The sequence below is a fragment of the Antechinus flavipes genome, chromosome 6 (assembly GCF_016432865.1).
Source record: "Antechinus flavipes isolate AdamAnt ecotype Samford, QLD, Australia chromosome 6, AdamAnt_v2, whole genome shotgun sequence".
In the NCBI taxonomy this organism is placed as follows: domain Eukaryota; kingdom Metazoa; phylum Chordata; class Mammalia; order Dasyuromorphia; family Dasyuridae; genus Antechinus; species Antechinus flavipes.
The window spans coordinates 258,691,859-258,713,890 of record NC_067403.1 but is presented as its reverse complement, the minus strand read 5'-3'; the positions used below and the strand labels follow the sequence as shown (position 1 = coordinate 258,713,890).

General features: G+C 37.7%; 2 protein-coding genes across 2 annotated transcripts; both read left to right on the top strand.

Moving 5' to 3' along the window:
* Positions 1-7,794: 7,794 nt before the first annotated feature.
* On the top strand, positions 7,795-8,712 carry LOC127540261 (mas-related G-protein coupled receptor member X1-like). Its single transcript, XM_051964872.1, has one exon. The coding sequence runs from the start codon at positions 7,801-7,803 to the stop codon at positions 8,710-8,712; it is 912 nt and encodes a 303-aa protein (XP_051820832.1). The 5' UTR covers positions 7,795-7,800.
* An 8,345-nt stretch (positions 8,713-17,057) lies between these two features.
* LOC127541714 (mas-related G-protein coupled receptor member D-like) lies at positions 17,058-17,996 on the top strand. Its single transcript, XM_051966932.1, has one exon. It carries the CDS (start codon positions 17,058-17,060, stop codon positions 17,994-17,996), a length of 939 nt encoding a protein of 312 aa, XP_051822892.1.
* The last annotated feature ends 4,036 nt before the right edge of the window (positions 17,997-22,032 follow it).

Below are 22,032 nucleotides of genomic sequence, written 5' to 3'. Positions count from 1 at the left end.
TTATGCTAATATTGCTTTACAAAAAGCTTATGAGAGAAGAATGCCTTAAAAAACAAAATGGACCAAATGGGAAACGAGGTACAAATACTCACTGAAGAAAATAATTCTTTAAAAATTAGAATTGAGCAAACAGAAGCTAATGACTTTATACACACGCACACACACACACACATACATACATATATATATATATTATTTTATTTTATAATAACTTTATATTGACAGAATCCATGTCAGGGTAATTTTTTACAACATTATCCCTTGCACTCACTTCTGTTCCGATTTTTCCCCTCCCTCCCTCCACCCCCTCCCCTAGATGGCAAGCAGTTCTATATATGTTAGATATGTTGCAATATATCCTAGATACAATATATGTTTGCAGAAACGAACAGTTCTCTTGTTGCACAGGGAGAATTGGATTCAGAAGGTAAAAATAACCTGGGAAGAAAAACAAAAATGCAAATAGTTCACATTCATTTCCCAGTGTTCTTTCTTTGGATGTAGCTGCTTCTGTCCATCATTGATCAATTGAAACTGAGTTAGGTCTCTTTGTCAAAGAAATCCACTTCCATCAGAATACATCCTGATACAATATCGTTGTTGAAGTGTATAATGATCTCCTGGTTCTGCTCATTTCACTTAGCATCAGTTCCTGTAAGTCTCTCCAAGCCTCTCTGTATTCATCCTGCTGGTCATTTCTTACAGAACAATAATATTCCATAACATTCATATACCACAATTTACCCAGCCATTCTCCAATTGATGGGCATCCATTCAATTTCCAGTTTCTAGCCATTACAAACAGGGCTGCCACAAACATTCTGGCACATGCAGGTCCCTTTCCCTTGTTTAGTATTTCTTTGAGATATAAGCCCAGAAGTAACACTGCTGGATCAAAGGGTATGCACAGTTTGATAACTTTTTGGACATAATTCCAGATTGCAAGCTAATGACTTTATGAGAAATCAAGATACAATAAAGCAAAATAAAAAAAAATGAAAGATAGGAAAAATGTGAAATATCTTTTTGGAAAAACAACTGACCTGAAAAATAGATCTAGAAGAGATAATTTGAAAATCATTTGTCTACCTGAAAGTCATGATCAAAAAAAGAGTTTGGATGTCAGCTTTCAAGAAATTAACAAGGAAACTATCCTGATATTCTGGAACCAGATGATAAAATAGAAATTGAAAAAATCCACCAATCATCTCGTGAAAGAGATCTCAAAATGAAAACCCAGGAATATCATAGCCAAATTTCAAAACTCCTATGTCAAGGAGAAAATACTGCAAGCATCCAGAAAGAAACAAATTCAAGTATAGTAGAGTCACAGTCAGGGTAACACAAGATTTAACAGCTATTGAAGGATAGGAGGGCTTGGAATATAATATTCTGGAGAGCAATGCTAGGATTACAACCAAGAATATATAAGAATCTCTAATTTACTATCATTATAATATTTTAAACTCAATTACTTTTGATTTATATTAACTGGTGGCAATAACTAAACCTCATTTTGCACAAGGTTCCATTATTTTCTAGTTGCCTTATATTACAAAAAATTCATTCATTCACTCTTAACTTCCCACTATGGCGTCTTTGTTTTGTTTTTGTTTTTTGTTTTTCTTTGAGTTAACTAAAGAGCTAAAGCAATTCCTTTAAATTTTCTGAATTACTCATCCTTTAGCATGACTATTTAAAACAAAGTAAGGAAAAAAATTTTCTCCACAAATCAATTAAATTTAATTCATTTAATGTATCATATTTTGCAGTCTTATAATGATTTGGAAAGGGAGACATGCTGTCTCTATCAATGGGGCATTGCTTTTAAAAATTCCTAAATCTTTTTATTTCAGTGAGATTAAGACTCTCTCTGAAAAATATTTTTCAAAACTCCAAGACCCTTTAGTTTCAAACCTTGAATGTATATGAAAAGTATAGACTGTTTCTAATTTACCTTACCAATTTATTAAACTGCAATAGTATTGTCAATTTCACTTAGCTTTGTTGATTTCTGATTTCAAAACAACTTTCCTTTTCCTGGGAGCATGCTGGAATTCACTTTCAATAAGGCATTCAATCAAGCTTTGCTTATACCCTCAGCTGAATTGTTTTTGTAAAACTTTGTGTTCCAAATTTTTCTCCCTTACCTCCCCTTCCTCATGATAGCAAAGAATCCAAGATAAGTTAAGTATGTGAATTCTTTTAAACATATTTCCATATTTGTCATATTGTGAAGAAAAATCAGAACAAAAAGGGAAAAAAACAAGAGAAATAGAAAACAACCAAGCAAACAAAGGTGAAAATAATATACTTCAATCCACATTCATTCTCCATAGTTCTCTTTCTGGAGATTTTGGCATTTTCCATCCCAAGCTTATGGAATTGTCTTGATCTTAGCAGAGCCAAGTCCATCACAGTTGATCAGCACATAATCTTGCTGTTGCTATGTCCAATGTTCTCTTGGTTCTGATTATTTCACTCAGCATCATTTCATGTAAATCTTTCTAGGTTTTTCTGAAATCAGCCTGCTGATCATTTCTTATAGAATAATAATATTCCCTTATATTCATATACCACAACTTATTCACTCATGCTACAGTTGATGACATCCACTTAAGTTCCAATTCCAATTCCAAGTCACCACAAAAAGGGTTGCTACAAACATTTTTGTACATGTTGATCCTTTTCCCTCTTTTGTGATTTCTTTGGGATACAGATTCAGGATGGCAGTGCTGGATCAAAAAGGTATGCACAGTTTGATAGCCCTTTGGGTAGAGTTCCAAATTGCTGTCCAGAATGGTTGAATCACTTCACAACTCCACCAACAATGCATTGATTGTCCCAGTTTTTCCACATCTACTCCAACATTTATCATTAAATCTGTCTTTATCGTTTATGTCTTTTCCTGTCATTTTAGTCAATTTGAAAGGTATAAAGTAGCACTTCAGAATTGTTTTAATTTGAATTTCTCTATTCAATAGTTACTTAGAGTATCTTTTCATATGACTTCAGATGGCTTTATTTTCATTATCTGAAAAAATGACCAACAGGATGATTTCAGAAAGGCCTGGAGAGACTTACACAAACTGATGCTGAGTGAAATGAGCAGGGCCAGGAGATCATTATATACTTCAACAACAATACTATATGATGATCAATTCTGATGGACCTGGCCCTTTCCAGCAATGAGATGAACCAAATCAGTTCCAATGGAGCAGGAATGAACTGAACCAGCTACACTCAGCGAAAGAACTCTGGGAGATGACTAAGAACCATTACATTGAATTCCCAATCCCTATATTTTTGCCTGCCTGCATTTTGGATTTTCTACACAGACTAATTGTACAATATTTCAGAGTCTGATTCTTTTTATACAGTAAAATAATGGTTTGGTCATGTATACTTATTTTGCATTTAATTTATACTTTAATATATTTAACATCTACTGGTCATCCTGCCATCTGGGGGACAGGGTGGGGAGAAGGAGAGGAAAAATTGGAACAAAAGGTTTGGCAATTGTCAATGCTGTAAAATTACCCATGCATATAACTTGTAAATAAAAAGCTATTTTAAAAAAAGATATGGAATACACCTAAAAAAAAAAAAAGAAAAATGCTCACTTTATTTATGTCCTTAGGAACAAAATAGAGATATCATCCTTTTGTCTCATTATTCCTGAAATAAGATGCTTTCTAGATCTATTCATCTACCTATCTATCTAGGCAACAAGGTTATATAGTAAATAGAGTACTAGGTCTAGAGTCAGAAAGGTCTGAGTTCAAATCCAAGCTCAGATCCTAGCTATGTGACTCTGGACAAGGCAATAAATCTCTTCCTGCCTTAATTTACTCAACTACAAAATAGCAAGAATATGAGCACTTACTATACAAGGGTATGGTGAAGATCAAATAGAATAATGTTTGTAATATATTTAGCACTGTTCCTAGCATTCGGTATGCACTGTATCAATGCTTATCCTCTTACCCTTTGCCTTTTCCTCTGTGTGTGTGTTTTTCTTTCTCTCTATTTCTCTCTCTGTTTCTGTCTCATTCAGAAAAATTCTGTGAGAGTTAGAAAGTGTGGTTCACAAATGATATTTCTTCCTTAAGTGCCAGGAAGTCTGGCTGATAAGTAGGCAAATATAATGGGAAAGATTATTCAGTGGATTGGGCCATATCAATCTAAAGATAATTCCTCTAATGCCCTAGTGTACGGGTAGTATTTAGAGAGAATCAAAGAGAACAGAGAAACATCATTTAGGAAACTTTCTCTGGACCTGAGTGCTTTGGGGAGTTCATCTCCTGAGGCTGGGGTTTGGCAAATCTCTACCCTTAGTGCTTGAAAACAAATAGAAAATATTTTTGACCAAGCCTATGAATTGGGAGAAAAAGGAAGGGAATATAAGAGCAAGAGAGGGATTATTCTGAATCCTGCTCCTATACCATTTCTCATGCACCAGTGTCTAGCCAGGAGATTCCTGAGAGGGATAGGTTCAAGTACCAACAGCTGGACCAGGCACAGGAATCAGGAACCTGGAGAGGGAAAAATCAAAAGTTCTCAATGTGGGAACCTGCTTTGTAATTCTTTATCATCCTTAGATCTACTGAAGTTATCTGTGTGAGTTGAATCCTTCCTTTATATATTTGTATTGATTCCCTCAATTGCACAGCTGAAAAACTGGTCAGTTTGAGAAATGGGGAGCTGCAGAAGTTTCTACTGCTGTATTCTGATGTTTTCTTTTTTCCTTGGAGGGAAATAAAAACTCCCAATCTTCAGATACTTTGTAATATGGACCTCAGGAAGGAGGAAGAGTTTTGTTTAGATGCTTCTGAATGCTTCTGAAGTCCCACTGAGGGTATGAAAGTGTTTATTCCCAATCTTCCAGGCCCAGACTCTGGTTCAGGGTGAGTATATCCAATATCTCCTTGCTTTTCTCCTATTCTCAGGCTAGATTCACAGACCCACTGTTTCACCGATATTTGTCCCTAAAGCACATCATTTACCAATTAAGAAAAGCTGAAGCTATAGAAATCAAAATCTAGATATTTGCAGTCAGTGGTGTTCTGTGCTGGACAATTATCTGGTTTGGCATGAGGTGAGCTTCTGGTGCTGCACTCTGCTCCCTTCTGCCTACTCTCAGTAGGATATCAGCTACTTCAGAGTAGGGACAGTTTCATTGTCTGTGTTCCAAACCTAGTGGTGAAAATCATTCCAAACCCCGTATCTCAAAACAGTAAGTATTGAGCAAGTATTTATTGCAGTTTGGTGCAGAAAACCATTAAAGGAATTATTTCTTTCCCTCCTTCCTAGATTTGGGTGACTATGGTTGTGGAACACTGAGTATACTATTGGATTTAGTTCATATGATGCTTAGTTGTGCTGATGTGGGGGTTAAAATTGTCCAGCCTACAATAAAAGAAACTGAAGCAAAACTCTGAGGCAATGACACTTTTTTAAGGGGTCTATGGTCTCATCTAATGAAGAGATCTTCAAATCTTCTTCCTGAGAGATAGTTATAAATATTTATTATTTCCTTTTTACATACAGGGATGGATTAGATTCTCTAATTTGCTACAATTACAATATTTTAAAATTCTAATAACTAAAAATTTAGCAATAACTAAACCTTATTTTGGACAAGATTTTATAATTTTTAGTTGGCTTATATTTTTTTAAAAATGGTGATATTCCCAATTTTCCATTACTACTTTGTTTCTTGGAGTTATCCAAAGAACCAAACCAATTCTTTTAAATTTTCTAAATTGCTCATCCTTTAATATGACTAGTTAAATTAGAGGAAAGTGATAATCTTTTCTCTATCAATAAATGAATTAAACTAAAAGAAAAAACTGATTAATACTTTGTCACAAATTTGGTTTCTAATCTTTTTTTTGGCATATTAGTTTTCAATATCCTTCTTTTATCTCAGCAATCTCCAACATGGCCAGTATTGGAAATGGAGGGAGGGAAAAGAGATTTGTCCTCTTTTTGAAAGTGTATTTTTTGTAACATGTTTCTTTTGATTGATCACATCAAAAGAAAAGGCATAAATAAAACACCTATTAGTTAGCCCAAACCACAAACAAAGCAAATAAAACAGACATTTATTTCCGATTCTCTTAAAGATTTTCTAATCACATAAGGTCCTTTTCTATCTGAAATAAAGAATCTAACCTTCTTAAACTTAGTTCTTCATTTAGAAAACAGATACAGATACAACATATAACAAGACTCAACATTAAATCAGCCCTGAACTTCTCCTAATTTTTCTCTAGGCAATTTTGAAGTTAATAGAATTAACATTCTATTAAATATATTATATTTAATTCTATCAAATATATCATGTTTAATTCTATTAAATATAGAATTTATGAACATCACATAAGTGGGATCATGCTGTTAGTCCAAGAGAATTCTTCTGTTTCCTAAGCTTTTAGAATCTTATTTTAAAAAATCTAACTTACTAACAATACAAAATTTGTATATCAAAAGAGATTTTTAAAAAAGGATAATGACCTATATGTACAAAATATTTTAGTATCTCTCTTGGGGGGGCAAATAATTGGAAATTGAGGAGATAACTATAAATTAAGGAACGGCTGAGTAAATTGTAGTATGTAATTATGATGGAATACTATTGTGCTATGAGAAAGAATGAGCAGGATATTCTCAGAAAAACCTGGAAAGACTTCCATGACTTACTACAATGTGAAAAGCATTGTGTACATTTTATCAACAATATTGTAAGATATTGTAAGCTGTGAATGACATAACTCAATAATTCAATGATCCAAGACAACTCTGAAGGACTTAGGAAAAATTGTATCCACACCTAGAGAAAGAGCTGATAGTGTCTGGATACAGTTTGAAGCATACTTTTTAAAAGTTTATTTCTCTTGAGATGTTTTTTTTGGTCTGTTTTTTTCTTTCCCAATATGATTTTTATGAAAATATTTTACAAAACTATACATGTATAACCTATGCTGAATTCCTTACATTTTGTCTGGGGTCACACGTTTTATGTGATGAATGAAAAGTTTCAGAGACATAATTTCTGGATAATTAATAAATTTATTAATTATGGCTTGCAAATAATGGATTGAGGTCAATGTCCCGACTGGAAGCCAAAGATGTACCCTGGAGAACATTGAAAACTTAAAAAGTCTTTGGAAAAGAGTATGTTACTGAGGGTGAAAATCAACTCTGATTGGTTAACAATCAAAAAGGTGAATTGAAAACATTCAGCTGCACCTAGGGAGAGCATGATGAGCTTGGGTTGGGTCCAGATATCTGGACTAAAGCATTCATCTCTACCCAGTCAATGAACAATAAACCACGTGGGGGGAGAATTTGGGGGGTAATGAATAACACCTATATAAGATTCTCTTTGTAACATCTTCTGGTTGGTTTGGAGTCCCACTCATGATGGAAAAGCAGGTACCTTGAGGATTTGGATAATCTCATCCTGATGTCCTTCGGAAATTGGTTTCTGAATGAGGAAATCAGAAGGAAAAGTCTTAATCGTAAATGAATTGTTATTAATGTTAGTGAATTACTCCTTTCACTAGTGTCTGAGACTAGGTTTTTGATTCAAGTCTTAACTCTATGCTCAAACTTCTGCACACTGTGGAGCCACCTAACTGCAACCTAGAGATAGGGAGTGGGGAAGAAGAGGTTTTAACTCTTGAAAATAGGAATACGACTAAATCTGGAGAAAAATCCCTGATTCCCTCCTATGTCTTCGTGTTCCCAGGGCGTCTGAAAGGAGAAAAGCTTCCTGAGGCTGGACCACCCACCATGGCTATGTCCTCCACATCTGAGCAGCTGGGATATGTTTCTGACAACACAACGGAGAGAAGTGCAAATGGGACTTTAGTTCCTGGAGCACCTGGAGGATTTGACTTCGGTAAGTGCATACGGATCTCCTCTCTGCTCATTGACGCGCTTGGGCTGCTGGGGAACGGCGTGGTCCTGTGGCTCCTGGGCTTCCGAATCCAGAGGACCCCCTTCTCCGTCTACATCCTCAACCTGGCGGGAGCCGACGCCCTCTTCCTCTGCTGCTCCTTTCTGATTTTCATAAATAAAACTGTTAGATTTCTTTATTCCTCTTTCGTCTTTATGGCAACGCTTTGCCTCAGATACATCTCCTACACTGTGGGCCTGAGCCTCCTGGCCGCGATCAGCACCGAGCGCTGTCTCTCCGCGCTCTTCCCCATCTGGTACCGATGTCACCGCCCCAAGCACACGTCTGCTGTGGTCTGCGCTGGGCTCTGGGTTCTGATCACCCTGCCCGCGGTTACAAATTTTGTCCTATGTTTTTTTAAGTTTGCTCCCCATTTCTGTCCCCACTTCGTCATCATCCGGTTCCTATGGTTCCTCCTCTTCACCCCAGTGCTGTGCGTGTCCAGCCTGACTCTGCTGCTGAGGGTCCAGTGCAGCTCCCAGCGCCGGCAGCCCCCCAGGCTCTACCTCCTGGTCCTGCTCACTGTCCTCGTGTTTCTGCTCTGCGGCCTGCCCATGGGGATTGGGGATTTCTTAAATAATCGCTTCCAATTAAAGTCCATGCCTCAATGGCTCTCTTCACTACTAGCCTGTGTGAACAGCAGCGCGAATCCCTTCATTTACTTCTTCCTGGGCAGCCAAAAGCGTAAAAGGAGGGAGCCCCTCAGGCTAGTCCTCCAAAGGGCTCTGGGGGAAGAGCAAGAATAGGGAGTGGGATGAGGGGCACCCTACTCACCAATAACTCGAGAACTTAATTCTGAGGCGAAGAAGAAGAAGCTGGGTCACAGTGCCCGAAATGAGCCTTCTGCCCAGTCCCAGCTTCAGCCCCTTTCCAACCTCCCTAAGAGGGAAACCAGGATTTCCCCTTACATCCCTTATATTAGTGCCTAGAAAATTGATTTAATATGTATAGAAGAACTGCACATAAGCCCCTAGATTCAGTTGTGTGCACCAACCCAGATTAAATTGTGAATGAGAAATGTTTAACAAAATTATATGCATGAACTTAGGTAAAGTATGTCTGACATAAAGAGAATTATGTGTGTGCACATAAGTGGGTATACACATGTATATTAAATTGAATGATTATATGTGTGCATTTGTATATGTTCCTAAACGTACATGTATTTTATATGTGTATATTTTGTGAATGAAGACATACATGTATATGAGTGTGTGCATGTGTGTCTTCATAAGTGTAGATACTTTTTTCCTTATTAGTACCTGAAGGTTCGGGGTTCTTGCCAGTCCAAGCCTCACTTCCAGTCGTACTCTAGGGAAATCTGATGCTCTTGGATCTCTGAAAACTGAGACAATAAGATAATACACAATTTCTCCTTCAGAAAAGTTCTGTGAGAGAATAGAAATTGATGAACCACGTGGACCAGAGGGGATATTTTCCCCTTAAAATCAACTGGTTTTATTTATTGATTCAGTGGGATTTTAAAAAAATAATCAACACAATTGATCTGATCTTTAATTTTTAGGATTTCCAATTTAGTGTTTAATTGGGGATTTTTTTATTTGTACTTTCTCTAGTTTTTTAAACTGCATAACTAATATACTGGTCTATTTTTCTCTGTATTACTGGTGTATTTGAGAGAGATACATTTTCCTTTCATTTTTGTTTTTACTGCATCCTATAGATTTTGGCATAGTTCATTAATGGCACTTTCTTTAGTGAAATTATTGTTTCTTTAACTCACTCAATATTAAAATTAAGTTATTATTCAATGAGTTTTTAAGCTGTTTTTGTGGTCCCTCATTAAATATAATTTCATTGCATTGTGATCTGAAAAGAATTCTCAGACTTTCATTTCAATTCTCATATTTTCATATGTTTCAAAATGTAGATGCTATTGTATATGGGGCATATAATTCAGAATTTATATTTCCTCAATGTTAATGTTATCTTTTATCAAAATACTGTTATCTTGTTTATCTCTTTTAATTATATCTATTTTATTCTTAGCTGCCTCTGAGATCATGATTGCTATCCTTGCCTTTTTTGAATCAGGTGAATTTGAGTCAGATAATTTCCATTGATATGTCTCCAGCAGGACATCAAGGAGGATTCAACATGTATAACAACAAAATACCAATTCAAGAAAGTATATAGAAATAAATATAGATATAGATACACACACACATATATATTAGTAGAAGAAATGTGATGTCCATTTTTTCTTACTTCCTTGTAAATTGTTTTCTTTTGTTCTCTTCTGTGCACCTTTTCTACACTATTTTTTTCCCTTTCATTCCCCCCATCCCCAATAGTCAAGGCATGGCAATAGTCAAGATATGTATACATATGTAGATATATACATATATACGTTATATACAAATATATACATTAACTGTTAATATGAATGGGATGAATTCTTCCATAAAATGGAAACAAATGGCAGAATGAATTAAAAAACAGAATCCTACAATATGTTGTTTACAAGAAACATATTTGACACAGAGAGACACAGAGTAAAGGTAAAAGGCAGGAACAGAATTTGTTATGCTTCAGCTGAAGTAAAAAATAAATGAAAATTCTGAGACTCAAAGAAGAGATTAGTAAAATTGAAACTAAGAAAACTGTTGAACTAATTAATAAAACTAAGAATTGGTTTTATGAAAAAACAACAGAATAGATAAACTTTCGATTAATTTTATTAGAAAAAGGAAAGGAAAAAAGTAAATCACTAGCATGGAAAAAAGAAAAGATTAAACTCACCACAATCTTTACTAGATTAAAAAAAGGTATGGGTAGCAATTCTGATCTCAGATAAAGCAAAAGCAAAAATAGATCTAATTAGAAGACATAAGGAAGGAAAGTACATCTTGATAAAAGGTACCCTAACAAAGAAGTAATATCTACCAAATGGTATATATTAAGTCAATTACAGGAAGAAATATATAGCAAAACTATATTAGTGGAGGACCTCAAACTTCCCCTCTCAGAATCAGATAAATCTAATGACAAAATAAACAAGAAAGAAACTAGGAGGTTAATAGAATCCTAGAAAATCTATGATATGATATGATAGACTTCTTTAGAAAATTAAATAGGGACACAAAGGAATACATTTTTATCTCAGCAGTACATGGCACCACACAAAAACCGACTATGTGTAATGGCATTAAAATCTTCACAATCAAATGTAGAAAGGCAGAAAAAGTATGACCAAGAGGGATTTATATGAAGAATGCAGAGCTAGTTCAATGTCAGGAAAACAATTACTCTAATTGATCATACAAATAGCAAAACCAATAGAAATCACATTATAATCTCAACAGATGCAAAAAAAACTTTTGACAAAATACAGCACTTATTCCTATTAAAAACATTAGAGAGCAGAGGGATAAAGGGAGCTTTTCTTAAAATAATAAGCAGTATCTATCTAAAACCAATAGCAAGCATTATTTGTGATGGAGAGAAGCTGGACGCATTCCCAATAAGATTAGGAGTGAAGCAAGGATGTCCATTATCACTGCTACTATTCAACGTAATTCTGGAAATGTTGGCTTCAGCAATAAGAAAAGAAAAAGAAATGAAAGGAATTAGAATAGACAAATAAGAAATACAATTATCACTCTTTGAAGATGACATGATATATTTAAACAATCCTAGATGATTCTCTAGGAACATATTGGAAACAATTAACAGCTTTAGCAAAATTGCAGGATATAAAATAAATCCGCACAAATCATCAGCATTTCTCTATATTAATGAGAAAGCCCATCAGCAAGAGAGAAAAAGAAATTTCATTTAACATTATTATAGACAAAATGAAATATTGGGGCTTAGCAGTGCCAAGCCTAAAATTATATTATAAAGCAGCACTTATCAAAATCATTTGATACTGGCTAAGAAATAGAGTGGTAGATCAGTAGAATAGATTAGATACCATGGTTTGGTCAGACTGGCAAAGGAGTTCTTATGTCAAATAAAGTTAAGTGCCTCTGGCCAAACTGATTGCTAAATTCCCTATCTTCTTGAAATACTATTACACCTACTAAAAATAAATCAAAAAGGTTCTCTTACTTACATGAACTGATGCTAAGTGAAATGAGCAGAACCAGGAGATCATTATATACTTCAACAACGATACTATATGAAGATGTATTCTGATGGAAGTGGATTTCTTTGACAAAGAGACCTAACTCAATTTCAATTGATCGATGATGGACAGAAATAGCTACACCCAAAGAAAGAACACTGGGAAATGCATGTAAACTATTTGCATTTTTGTTTTTCTTCCCGGGTTATTTTTACCTTCTGGATCCAATTCTCCCTGTGCAACAAGAGAACTGTTCAGTTCTGCATACATATATTGTATCTAGGATATACTGCAACATATTTAACATATATGGGACTGCTTGCTATATAGGGGAGTGGGTGAAGGGAGGGAGGAGAAAAATCGGAACAGAAGTGAGTGCAAGGGATAATATTGTAAAAAATTACCCTGGCATGGTTCTGTCAATAAAAAGTTATTATAAAATAAATAATTTTTTAAAAAAGGTTCTCTTGAGGTTACCATTCAATCAATAGGCATTTATTTGTGTTGATCACTGCTCTATGCTGGTCTACATATACAAATGTAAAAGAACCTTCTCTAATAAGGTATTTACAAGATAAATAGGGGATTCAATCTTACCACAGATAATAAATCCAGAGTAACAAAAAATAAAAATAAAGGTTGTGCTTTGAGGGGGCAAGGAGAGACTAACTGAAAAAATTAATAGGTGACACATGAGTAGAGCTTTGAGGACAGCCAAGGCATTTTATTGGATTTTTGTTCATTTTCACTTTAATTTATGTAATAAAACAAGAATCTCATAACATAATACAATAAAAAAGAGAATCATACATGAAGTTGCAAATCTGCTATGTACAATTTGTTATTCCTTTCAAATATGCAATATAACTATTTTGTATTTTTTTTCCTTTCCTCTCTCTTCATCCTAGAGATGGCTACCAGTAGACACAAATAGATGTATGTGCATGTACACGCACACACATACACACATATATGCAAAATTATTCTATACATACTTCTATTTATCAGTTCTTTCTCTGGATACAGAGAGTACCTTTCTTTCTTCTTTTGCTCTTTATAATTAATATGGGTACTTATAATAGCCCAAATAATTAATTCACTCAAAATCATTCTTAAAACAAAATTCTTGTTACTGTACACAGTATCTTCTTGTTTCTGCTTATTTCACGCTTCATTATTTTGTTCTTCTATTCATGTTTTTAAAAGCATGGAATCATCATTTCTTATAGCACAATAGTATTTCATTGAAATTATATATCACAATGTGTTCAACCATTCTCCAACTGATGAGCATCCTTAGGAATTCCAGTTCCTTGCCATCCCAAAAAGACATGCTCTAAAAATTTTAAAACATGGAGGTTCTTTTCATTTTTTTCTGAATCATCTTTGGAAATAAATCAAGTAGTGGCATTGTTGGGTCAAGGGGTATAAGAAGTTTAATAATTCTTTGGGGATAATTCACACGAAGGCATTTTATTAAAGCAAATGGGACTCATTTATGTTCTAGGGAGGAAGTAAAGAGTATCTATTTCTTTGTCTCATTATTTCTTGAAATGATATATTCTAATTCTATGGTTCTCTCTCTCTTTAACTATCTATCTAAGAAACCAGTATGGTGGATAGAGCACTGGGTCAAAAAGGTCCAATCACAGATCCTAGTGATGTGAATCATTAAAACTTACTGGCTCAATTTATTCAGTTATAAAATAGTGATAATGATAGCATCTACTTCACAAGGCTATGATAAAGATCAAATGGAATATTATTTGTAAGATCTTGAGTACAGTGACTAACATACAGTAAGCACAGTATCAGTGCTTATTCTTGCCTTTTCCTCTCTCTCTGAATCTGTCTCTGTGCTTGTGTCTATGTATTTCTGTTTCTGTCTCTCTGTCTCTGTCTTTGTCACTCAGTCTGGCTGTGTGTCTATGTCTCTCTCTGTGACTCTTTTCATCTCTCTGTATATATGAGACGCCCTCTCTCTCTCCCCTTCTTTTTCTCTCCCCGCTCTCTCTATCCCCTCTCTCTCCCCTCCTCTTTCTGGCAGAAATATGTTTACGTATATCAGTGAGTAAGAATATGTATATTATATTGTGTGCGTATATGTGTGCATTTATATATATATGTTTATTGTTACTGTATGTTTTATATGTATATTATACTATACATTTTGCAAATGAATAAAACATATATGAATATATATATGTGTGTGTCTTCATAATTGTATATCCTTTTTTACTTATTGGAATATTAAAATCTAGACCTCCCAGTTCAAGACTCACTCCATTACCCATCTGTAGACGGGAAATCTGAGGCTCTTGGATTTCTATGGAAAGCTGGGGCAACAAGAGAATACCCAATTTCTCTTTCAGAAATGTTCTGTGAGAGCTAGAAAGGAAACTGATGAACCAGGTAGTCCAGAGGGAATATTTCTTCCTTAAGCTGCTAGAGCCATAAGTGATAATTATGCAAGGATAATGAGATAGACTAGTGAATTGGGGATAATAGGCTATAGCAATCTAACAGTAATTTCTCTAATGCTCTTGTGTAAAGGTTGATGTTTAGAGAGAATGAAAGTCTTTACCTGAGAAACATCATTTAGGAAGCTTTATCTGGACTTGAAATCTTTGGGGAGTCCATTTCCTGAGGTCAGTGTTTGTGAAATCCCCACCCTTGGTGTCTGAAAGCAAATAGAAAGTCTTTTTGGCTAGCCCTGTATAATTAGAAGTGGGAGGGGATTATAAGGGTAAGAGAGGAACTGCTCTGATTCCTGCTCCTTTCCCTCCCTCATGCCCCAGTGTCTGACCAGGAAATTCCTGAAAAGAGCAAGTGGGAGCAGCAGCAGCAGGTGCAGGAGACATCAGGAACCGAGAAGAAATAGGGAAGTTCTCAATCTGGGGCCTTTCCTTCTAACTCTTTGTCATCATTGGATCTACTGAAGATTTAACTGTGAGTTTAATCCTTTCTTTTTACATTTCCATTGATCCTTTCAATGTGTCTAACTGCAAAAACAATTCAGTCTGGGAAATAGGGAGCCACAAAAGATTCTGCTGATGTTTTGATGTTTTCTTTTCTCCTTGACGGGAGAGAGCAGCTCCCAAATTTCAGACACTTTGTAATATAGTCCCCCAAGAGAAAGAAAGTTTTGTTTGAATGCTTCTAAAGCCCCTACAACCTGAGAGTATGAAATTCTTGTTTCCAGTCCTCCAGGACTAGGTTCTAGCTCATGATGAATGGACCCTATAGCTCTCTGATTTTCTCCTCTTCCTAATATGGACCCTTTTGTAGACTTTTGATCCTATTGCACATCATTTATCAATTGAGAAAAAGTGAAGCCATAACAATCAATAGTTTAACCATCTAGGACAGCTAGATAGGACAGTGGATAGAGCACCAACTTTTAAGTCAGGAGGAGCTGAGTTCAAATCTAGCCTCAGATACTTAATATTTCCTAGCTATGTGATCCTTGGCAAATCACTTAACCCCAATTGCCTAAGGAAAAAAAAAAGAATAGTTCAGCCATCTTCAGCTAGCCAGGTTCTGGGTTAGTCTGGCATGAGGTAAGAACCTGGGGCTGCATCATGCTCCCCTTTGCCTACTCTCAGTTGGATATTGGCTTCTTCAGGGTAGGGACAGTTTCAGGATCTTTGCATTCCCAGCACCAAGCCTAGTGGCGAGAATTATTCTGACCCAGTTTCTTAAAACTCTAAGTATTGAGGAATTGTTTATTGGTTTGGCATAGAAAATCAGGGAAGAGATTATTGCATTTCCTTCCCTCTTTTCTAGAAATGTGTGACTGTGGGTGTGAAATATAGTCTACTGAGTATACTGTTGGATTCAGTTCATATTATGGTGAGTTGTGCTGATGTGGGGATTAAATTTGTCCAGCCTATCATAAAAGAGACTGAGGTGGAGCTCTGAGCCAATGGTACTTTATTAAAGCCCCTCCTTAGGCCTGTCCACACAGGTTGTAGAAGGAAGCCAAACCCCCATATATTAAAAAAAAAAAAAGAGCAGAAGAGATAGGGAAACAAAGGGTAAGATGGCATGTGATCAGAGAAGAAAAGACAAGTGTACTCCCATAGAGAAGACTCACTTCTCTATCTCACTGTCAAATCATGGCAAGAGAAAGGATGAAATGGGGATAATGAAGCCAATTCTAAGGGCTTACTATATGTTCAAGAATTTATAAGTGCTTCATTTGATCTTCTGAAAAACCCTGGGTGCTGTTATTAGCCTCATTTTGTAGTTAAGAAGCCTGAGGGATATTAAGTGACATCTAGGGTTACTGATGAAAAATCCTGGAGATATAATTTCTGGGTAATTAATAATTAATTTATTAACTACAGCTAATAAATCATAGATTGAGGTCAGAGGCTGTCTGGAAGTCAAAGATGCCACGTGAAGAGCACTGAATGCTGAAAAAATCTTGGCAAAAAGGGGGTGACTGAGGGTGGAAATCAACTCTGATTGGTCAACAATCACCAGGAACTGGGCTGAGAGCTTTTATCCCCACCTGCTGAGGGCATGAGGAGCTTCAGCTGCCTCCAGGTATCTGGACAAAGGCTTCCATCTCTCCTCAGCCAATGAACCGCGAATAATGATGGGGTGAGAAGAACACCTACTGAAGTTAGTCTTTGTAACAGCTTCTAGTTGGGTGGGAGTTTCCCCGCCCCTCCCGCCATGATGGAAAAAGCTTGTAACGTGAGGATTTGGACAGTCTCATCCACTAGCAATGTCCCTCAGCCTGAATAATTTAGAGGGGGCTGGTTCTCAATGAGCTAAGTGAGCGAAGCTAGATTATAACTCATTGGTAACTCTAGGTTCTGACACCTCTTTGCAGTATGGAGCCGCCTAGCGGTACCCGAGAGAGGCAGTGGGGAAGAGGTTCCAGCTCCTGTAGATGGAGATTGGAATAAATCTGTAGAAAAGTCCCTGATCCAATCCCTGTCTCTGTGTCCCCAGGGCTTCTGAGAGGAACAAGGGATGGGAGCACCCACCATGACTACGTCTCCCACACCTGAGCACGTGGAACATGTTTATGACAAGGCAGCAGTGAGATGTAATAGATCCGTTTTGGGGAGTGAATTGATGCAGATCCCCTCTCTGCTCATTGCCCCCCTTGGGCTGATGGGGAACGGCGTGGTCCTGTGGCTCTTGGGTTTCCGCATCCGAAGGACCCCCTTCTCCGTCTACATCCTCAATCTGGCGGGGGCCGACGCCCTCTTCCTCTGCTGCTCCTTGCTGGACTCCATAGAAAACTTTGTTCGATATTTTCACGATCTTTTCAAGCATGAAATAATGTTGAACCTCAATTACCTATTCTACACTACGGGCATGAGCCTCCTGGCGGCGATCAGCACCGAGCGCTGTCTCTCCGTGCTCTTCCCCATCTGGTACCGATGTCACCGCCCCAAGCACACGTCGGCTTCGGTCTGCGCTGTCCTCTGGGCTCTGGTCGGATCACTCTGGGTGAATGGGCTTGTCACTTGCTCTCATATATCCTGGCATGTTCTCTGTCGCTTTAATATCTTGGAGGGTGTGTGTTTCATCCTCCTCACCTGTGTCCTGTGCGTGTCCAGCCTGACTCTGCTGCTGAGGGTCCAGTGCAGCTCCCAGAGCCGGCAGCCCCCCAGGCTCTACCTCCTGGTCCTGCTCACGGTCCTCGTGTTCCTGCTCTGTGGCCTACCCTGGGGGATCGAGGATCTCATATGTTATCACCTCAAGGGAAGGCTCCTGCCTCACTGGCTTTTTCAATTATTGGCTTGTGTGAACAGCAGCATGAACCCCCTCATTTACTTCTTCCTGGGCAGCCAAAGCTTTAAAAGAAAGAGGGAGCCCCTCAGAGTGATCCTCCAGAGGGTTCTGGGGGATGAGCAAGAATTGGGAGGTGGGACAAGTGACATGCCCCACACCAGCATCCAAGAGATGACATTGTGAAGTTAAGAACAAGACATTCAGACACAGGAACGTTGAAATGAGCCCCCTGCCCCAGACTCAGTTTTACCCCCCTCCCACCTTCCTGGGAGAAAAAAACCAGAATCCCTCCTTTCATTCTTACGTAGAGGCTAGATTCTGAAATCTAAGTTATGAATAAGAATATATGACTTCCCTATTATAGACCAAACAGCTGGGCGGTGCAGAGGATAGAGCTGGAGGGCCTTGAATGGAAAGAACTGAGGTCAGATCTGGCCTGACACAATTACCAGCTGTATGATCCTGAGCAACTTCTCTATGTCTCAGTTTTCTCGTCTGTAAAATGAGCTATCAAAAGAAATGGCAAAACACTCCAGGAGTCACAGAGAGTCAGATGACAGAAAAAGAAGATACCAGGCACTGTACTAAGTGCTTTACAAATATGTCATTTAATGTACGTGGGAAGTAGGTGTTCTCAGGATATCCATTTGACATCTGAGGAAACTGAGGCAGACAGAGGTTCACTGAATGGCCCAGGATCCCAAAGCAAGTAAGTGTCTGAGTCTAGATTTGAACTCAGATCTTTCTGACTCGGGTCCAATGCCCTGTGCACTTTGGAGCCCCCTAGCTTGCTGGAGGCTCCCTAACCCAGATAGTAAGATTCAGGGCAACAATATAATAATCAATATAGCAAACTACAACAACACTATATACTATAACAACAAACAATGTAACAACAATATAATATTTAACACATAGAATTTTATCTTATCTATCTTACCTAAAGGTTATGAAATTAAGGTTAGTTATTATAAGTTTTTTATATTATGGGATCCACTACTTACTCTTTACCCTAGGCTAAGCACTTTATAATCATGTGATCCTCGAAGCAACCCTGTGAAATGGGTTCTATTACTATCTCCACACAGAACAGTAAACTGAGATAAATAGAACTTTTGGAGGGCCCTACTGCTAGTAAATTTCCTAATGCCAGATAATAAGTAGCTTTTACTGTTAGGTTGTAATTTAACATATTATTTCTGATAATGGAACACACAGTCAGACTCCATTCCAATTTCCTTCAGGACAGATTTTTACTTATATCAAATCAAATACAGATTTATAAAACCCTAATGGTAAGATTTTGATTTCTAAATCCCAATATATTCTTAGAATTTTAAAAGAAAAAGATTATCCATACATTAATGTTTCCTTTTTGTTTTATAGCCATGTGGTGACAAAGTGCCAAGACAAGTGGCCAAGACAATGACAAGTGCCAAAAGAACTTTTATTAATTCCAGAATTTGGCCTAAGGAAGAACAGAATTAGATTTCATGTATGCTTTCCTTCTCTCAAGCTAGCAGCATACATGTGGAGCTATAGTCTGAATGAGCCCATCTGGGGTTTAAGTGACAAGGATTATAAAAACAACAGAAATCTGGGAGGGGAGGGTGGTGGAATGGTCCAATCGGGCTGACACAATTTCTTGGGTTTATTTTCCTTTTCCAGAGAGGGGCCATTTCATACAGATTCTGAGATGCCTACATAGACCAGGAAAGAAAGTCAGAATAAAAAGTCTCTAAGATCCCAGAACTAGGATGCTTGTGCAAATTCACTTCATGAGTTGGTATGAACCATCTTAAATCAGTTCTGTGGTCATCAGCACAGGATGAGGGGATGAATATGGCCAAGGATCTCTGTATGTCAAGCTTGGGGGATACTTCCTGATCAGCTAGTTCTGACATCCAGGTCAGTCTGACCTCCTCTGGATGGTGAGGGAGCTCAAGAAAATTAAGCTGGTTAGTAAAATCATTAATTACTCCATTTGCACATTCCCTCCTTTGGTCAGGAAAACAGCTGGGGTATTTCTCCAAGACCAAGGGGAAACACCCACAGAAAGTGTTATTTTGTTCCCTAAGAGGGTAAAGCATTTATAAGTCAAAGTTGTGCCTAGGAGAGCCCCAAGATAGGCTAGATAGAATGAGATCTCCCACCCTTGGGGAAAGAGAGGTAAAGACACCAATCCACTGGTTTCCAGTAGCCTGCTCCCACAGCTGAGTGATATGTATGCAAAAAGAACCTATGTTATCCTGGATTTGTTGGGATTTGTTGATATTAAAGAAATGTTCCTACTTAAGAAAAATATACACTCCCTTCAGAAGCAAAGAGGGCGGCAAGTACCCCCCAATTTTGCAAAATTACTTTGGCCAGGGAGTTGATTTTACCATTCAGCTCTCTAATCTTTCATGTCTGTCATCTGCCAGGATAGATTCCTGAAAACCTCATTTGAGGATATCAGGCCTCCTGTTCCTATTCCCATAGCTGCTAGGATACTGGCCCCACCATGATGAAGGGCCCTGTGGTAGTGATGTAATGGGATCTGAGAGGGGGTAGAGATGTTAGTATTCACAACCACAAAGTCAAGGGGAGGGGATGGTGCTGATATATGCTGAAAGTCAGTCACTGTATGAAAGATGGTGTGCACATCAGTCCACATGGGAGGGAGAGAATGACAAAAGCAAGTGCCACACATGAAGAACGTACCAAGAGATGAGGATAAGCTAAGAGAGAACTAGAGGGAGCCGGGAAACTCCCTCTCGATGACCTTTGGTCCCAACACAGAATTCCCATGATCCTGGATCTACAATGTGTGTAACTGAGGCATGAATAATTTCCAAAGGATGGAGATCCTTTAGAGAGGACAGAACATTTGTTTTAATCCTTAGTTCCATCCCCCACCCCCCCAGCAATTGAGATTAAGTGATTTTCCCAGAATCACGTAGCTAGTAAGTATTAAATGTCTGAGGTCAGATTTAAACTCAGATCCTGCTGACCCCAGGTCAGTGCTCTCTCCTCTGAACCATCTAGCTGCCCCAGTCCTTGGCTTTTTGTAAAGTAATTAACTCCATGGAACCTCTTAGCCAATCCTCTTGCTATAATGATGCTTCTTCTGTGTCCTGGAGAGAATAAAGGGTTGATAATTTTATAATATTTCATTTTCCATCTGAGCACTTTTGTAGTTGCCAAAAAAGTGTTTTCCTTTTTAAGTACAAGGAACTGTCCTCTGATGACCTCACTGGGTCTGGAGTTAGGAATAACTGGGTTCAAATCCAGTCTCAGACACTTCCTAGCCATGGATGCTTGATATATTTGTCAGTTTTCCAAAATGTAAATAAAAGACAATCACCTATCTCACAGTATTATTGGGAGGTCAAAGGAGACAATATTTCTAAGATGTTCAACCCAGTGCCATCATCATGATTAGTGACCCAGGCTACAAATGACCTTGGTATCCCCCTTCTTCACTCACATCCACCTCCCATCTCCAATGTGTTGCCAAGGGATTATTTCCTTCATTGTATAATCCCATTCTTTCCCCCCACCTAGCTGCCACCTGGTGCCCACATCCCATCACATTGGGCAATTGCAATAGCCTTCTACTTGGTCCTTGGGATCTCTCCTCTATTCAGATGCCAACTTGAACTTCTTAAAGTACAGATCAGCTCATGTCATGTCCTTCTTCCCCCTCCCTCAATAAACTCCAGTGACTTCCCATCACACCGAACAATCATCCACTTATAAAGCCCTTCCCAAGCTGACCTTTTCCTACCAGCTATACTCGCCAGTGATATGGGACATTCCATTTCCCGTAGACTTTTTCCCTGTGTTTCCCCAGCTCTGGAATTTTCTCTCCCAAACCTCTGCCTCCTGGCTTCCTCCAATTGCTCAGATCCTTTTTTCTTCTAGACATTTTTCCTGACCTCCTCCATTGCTAATGATTTCCCTCTGAGATTCTTTCCTATTGATATTGTGGGTATGAATATGTATGTATATTAAATGTAGGAGCTCCTAAAGTGGGGAAAATGAAATCAGATCAACTAAAAAATTACTTTTGTGAAATTCTTGCAACTATTTTAATATTAAATAATCTGTTTAGGAAAAATATATAGGAAAAGAGACCCTGCTAGTTTGCCTCTAAGATAAAAATTGGCAGGTAAACCAGAATGTCAAAAAAAAGAAAGAAAAGTAGTGGAGAGGATAGAGCTCCAAATCTGGAGTC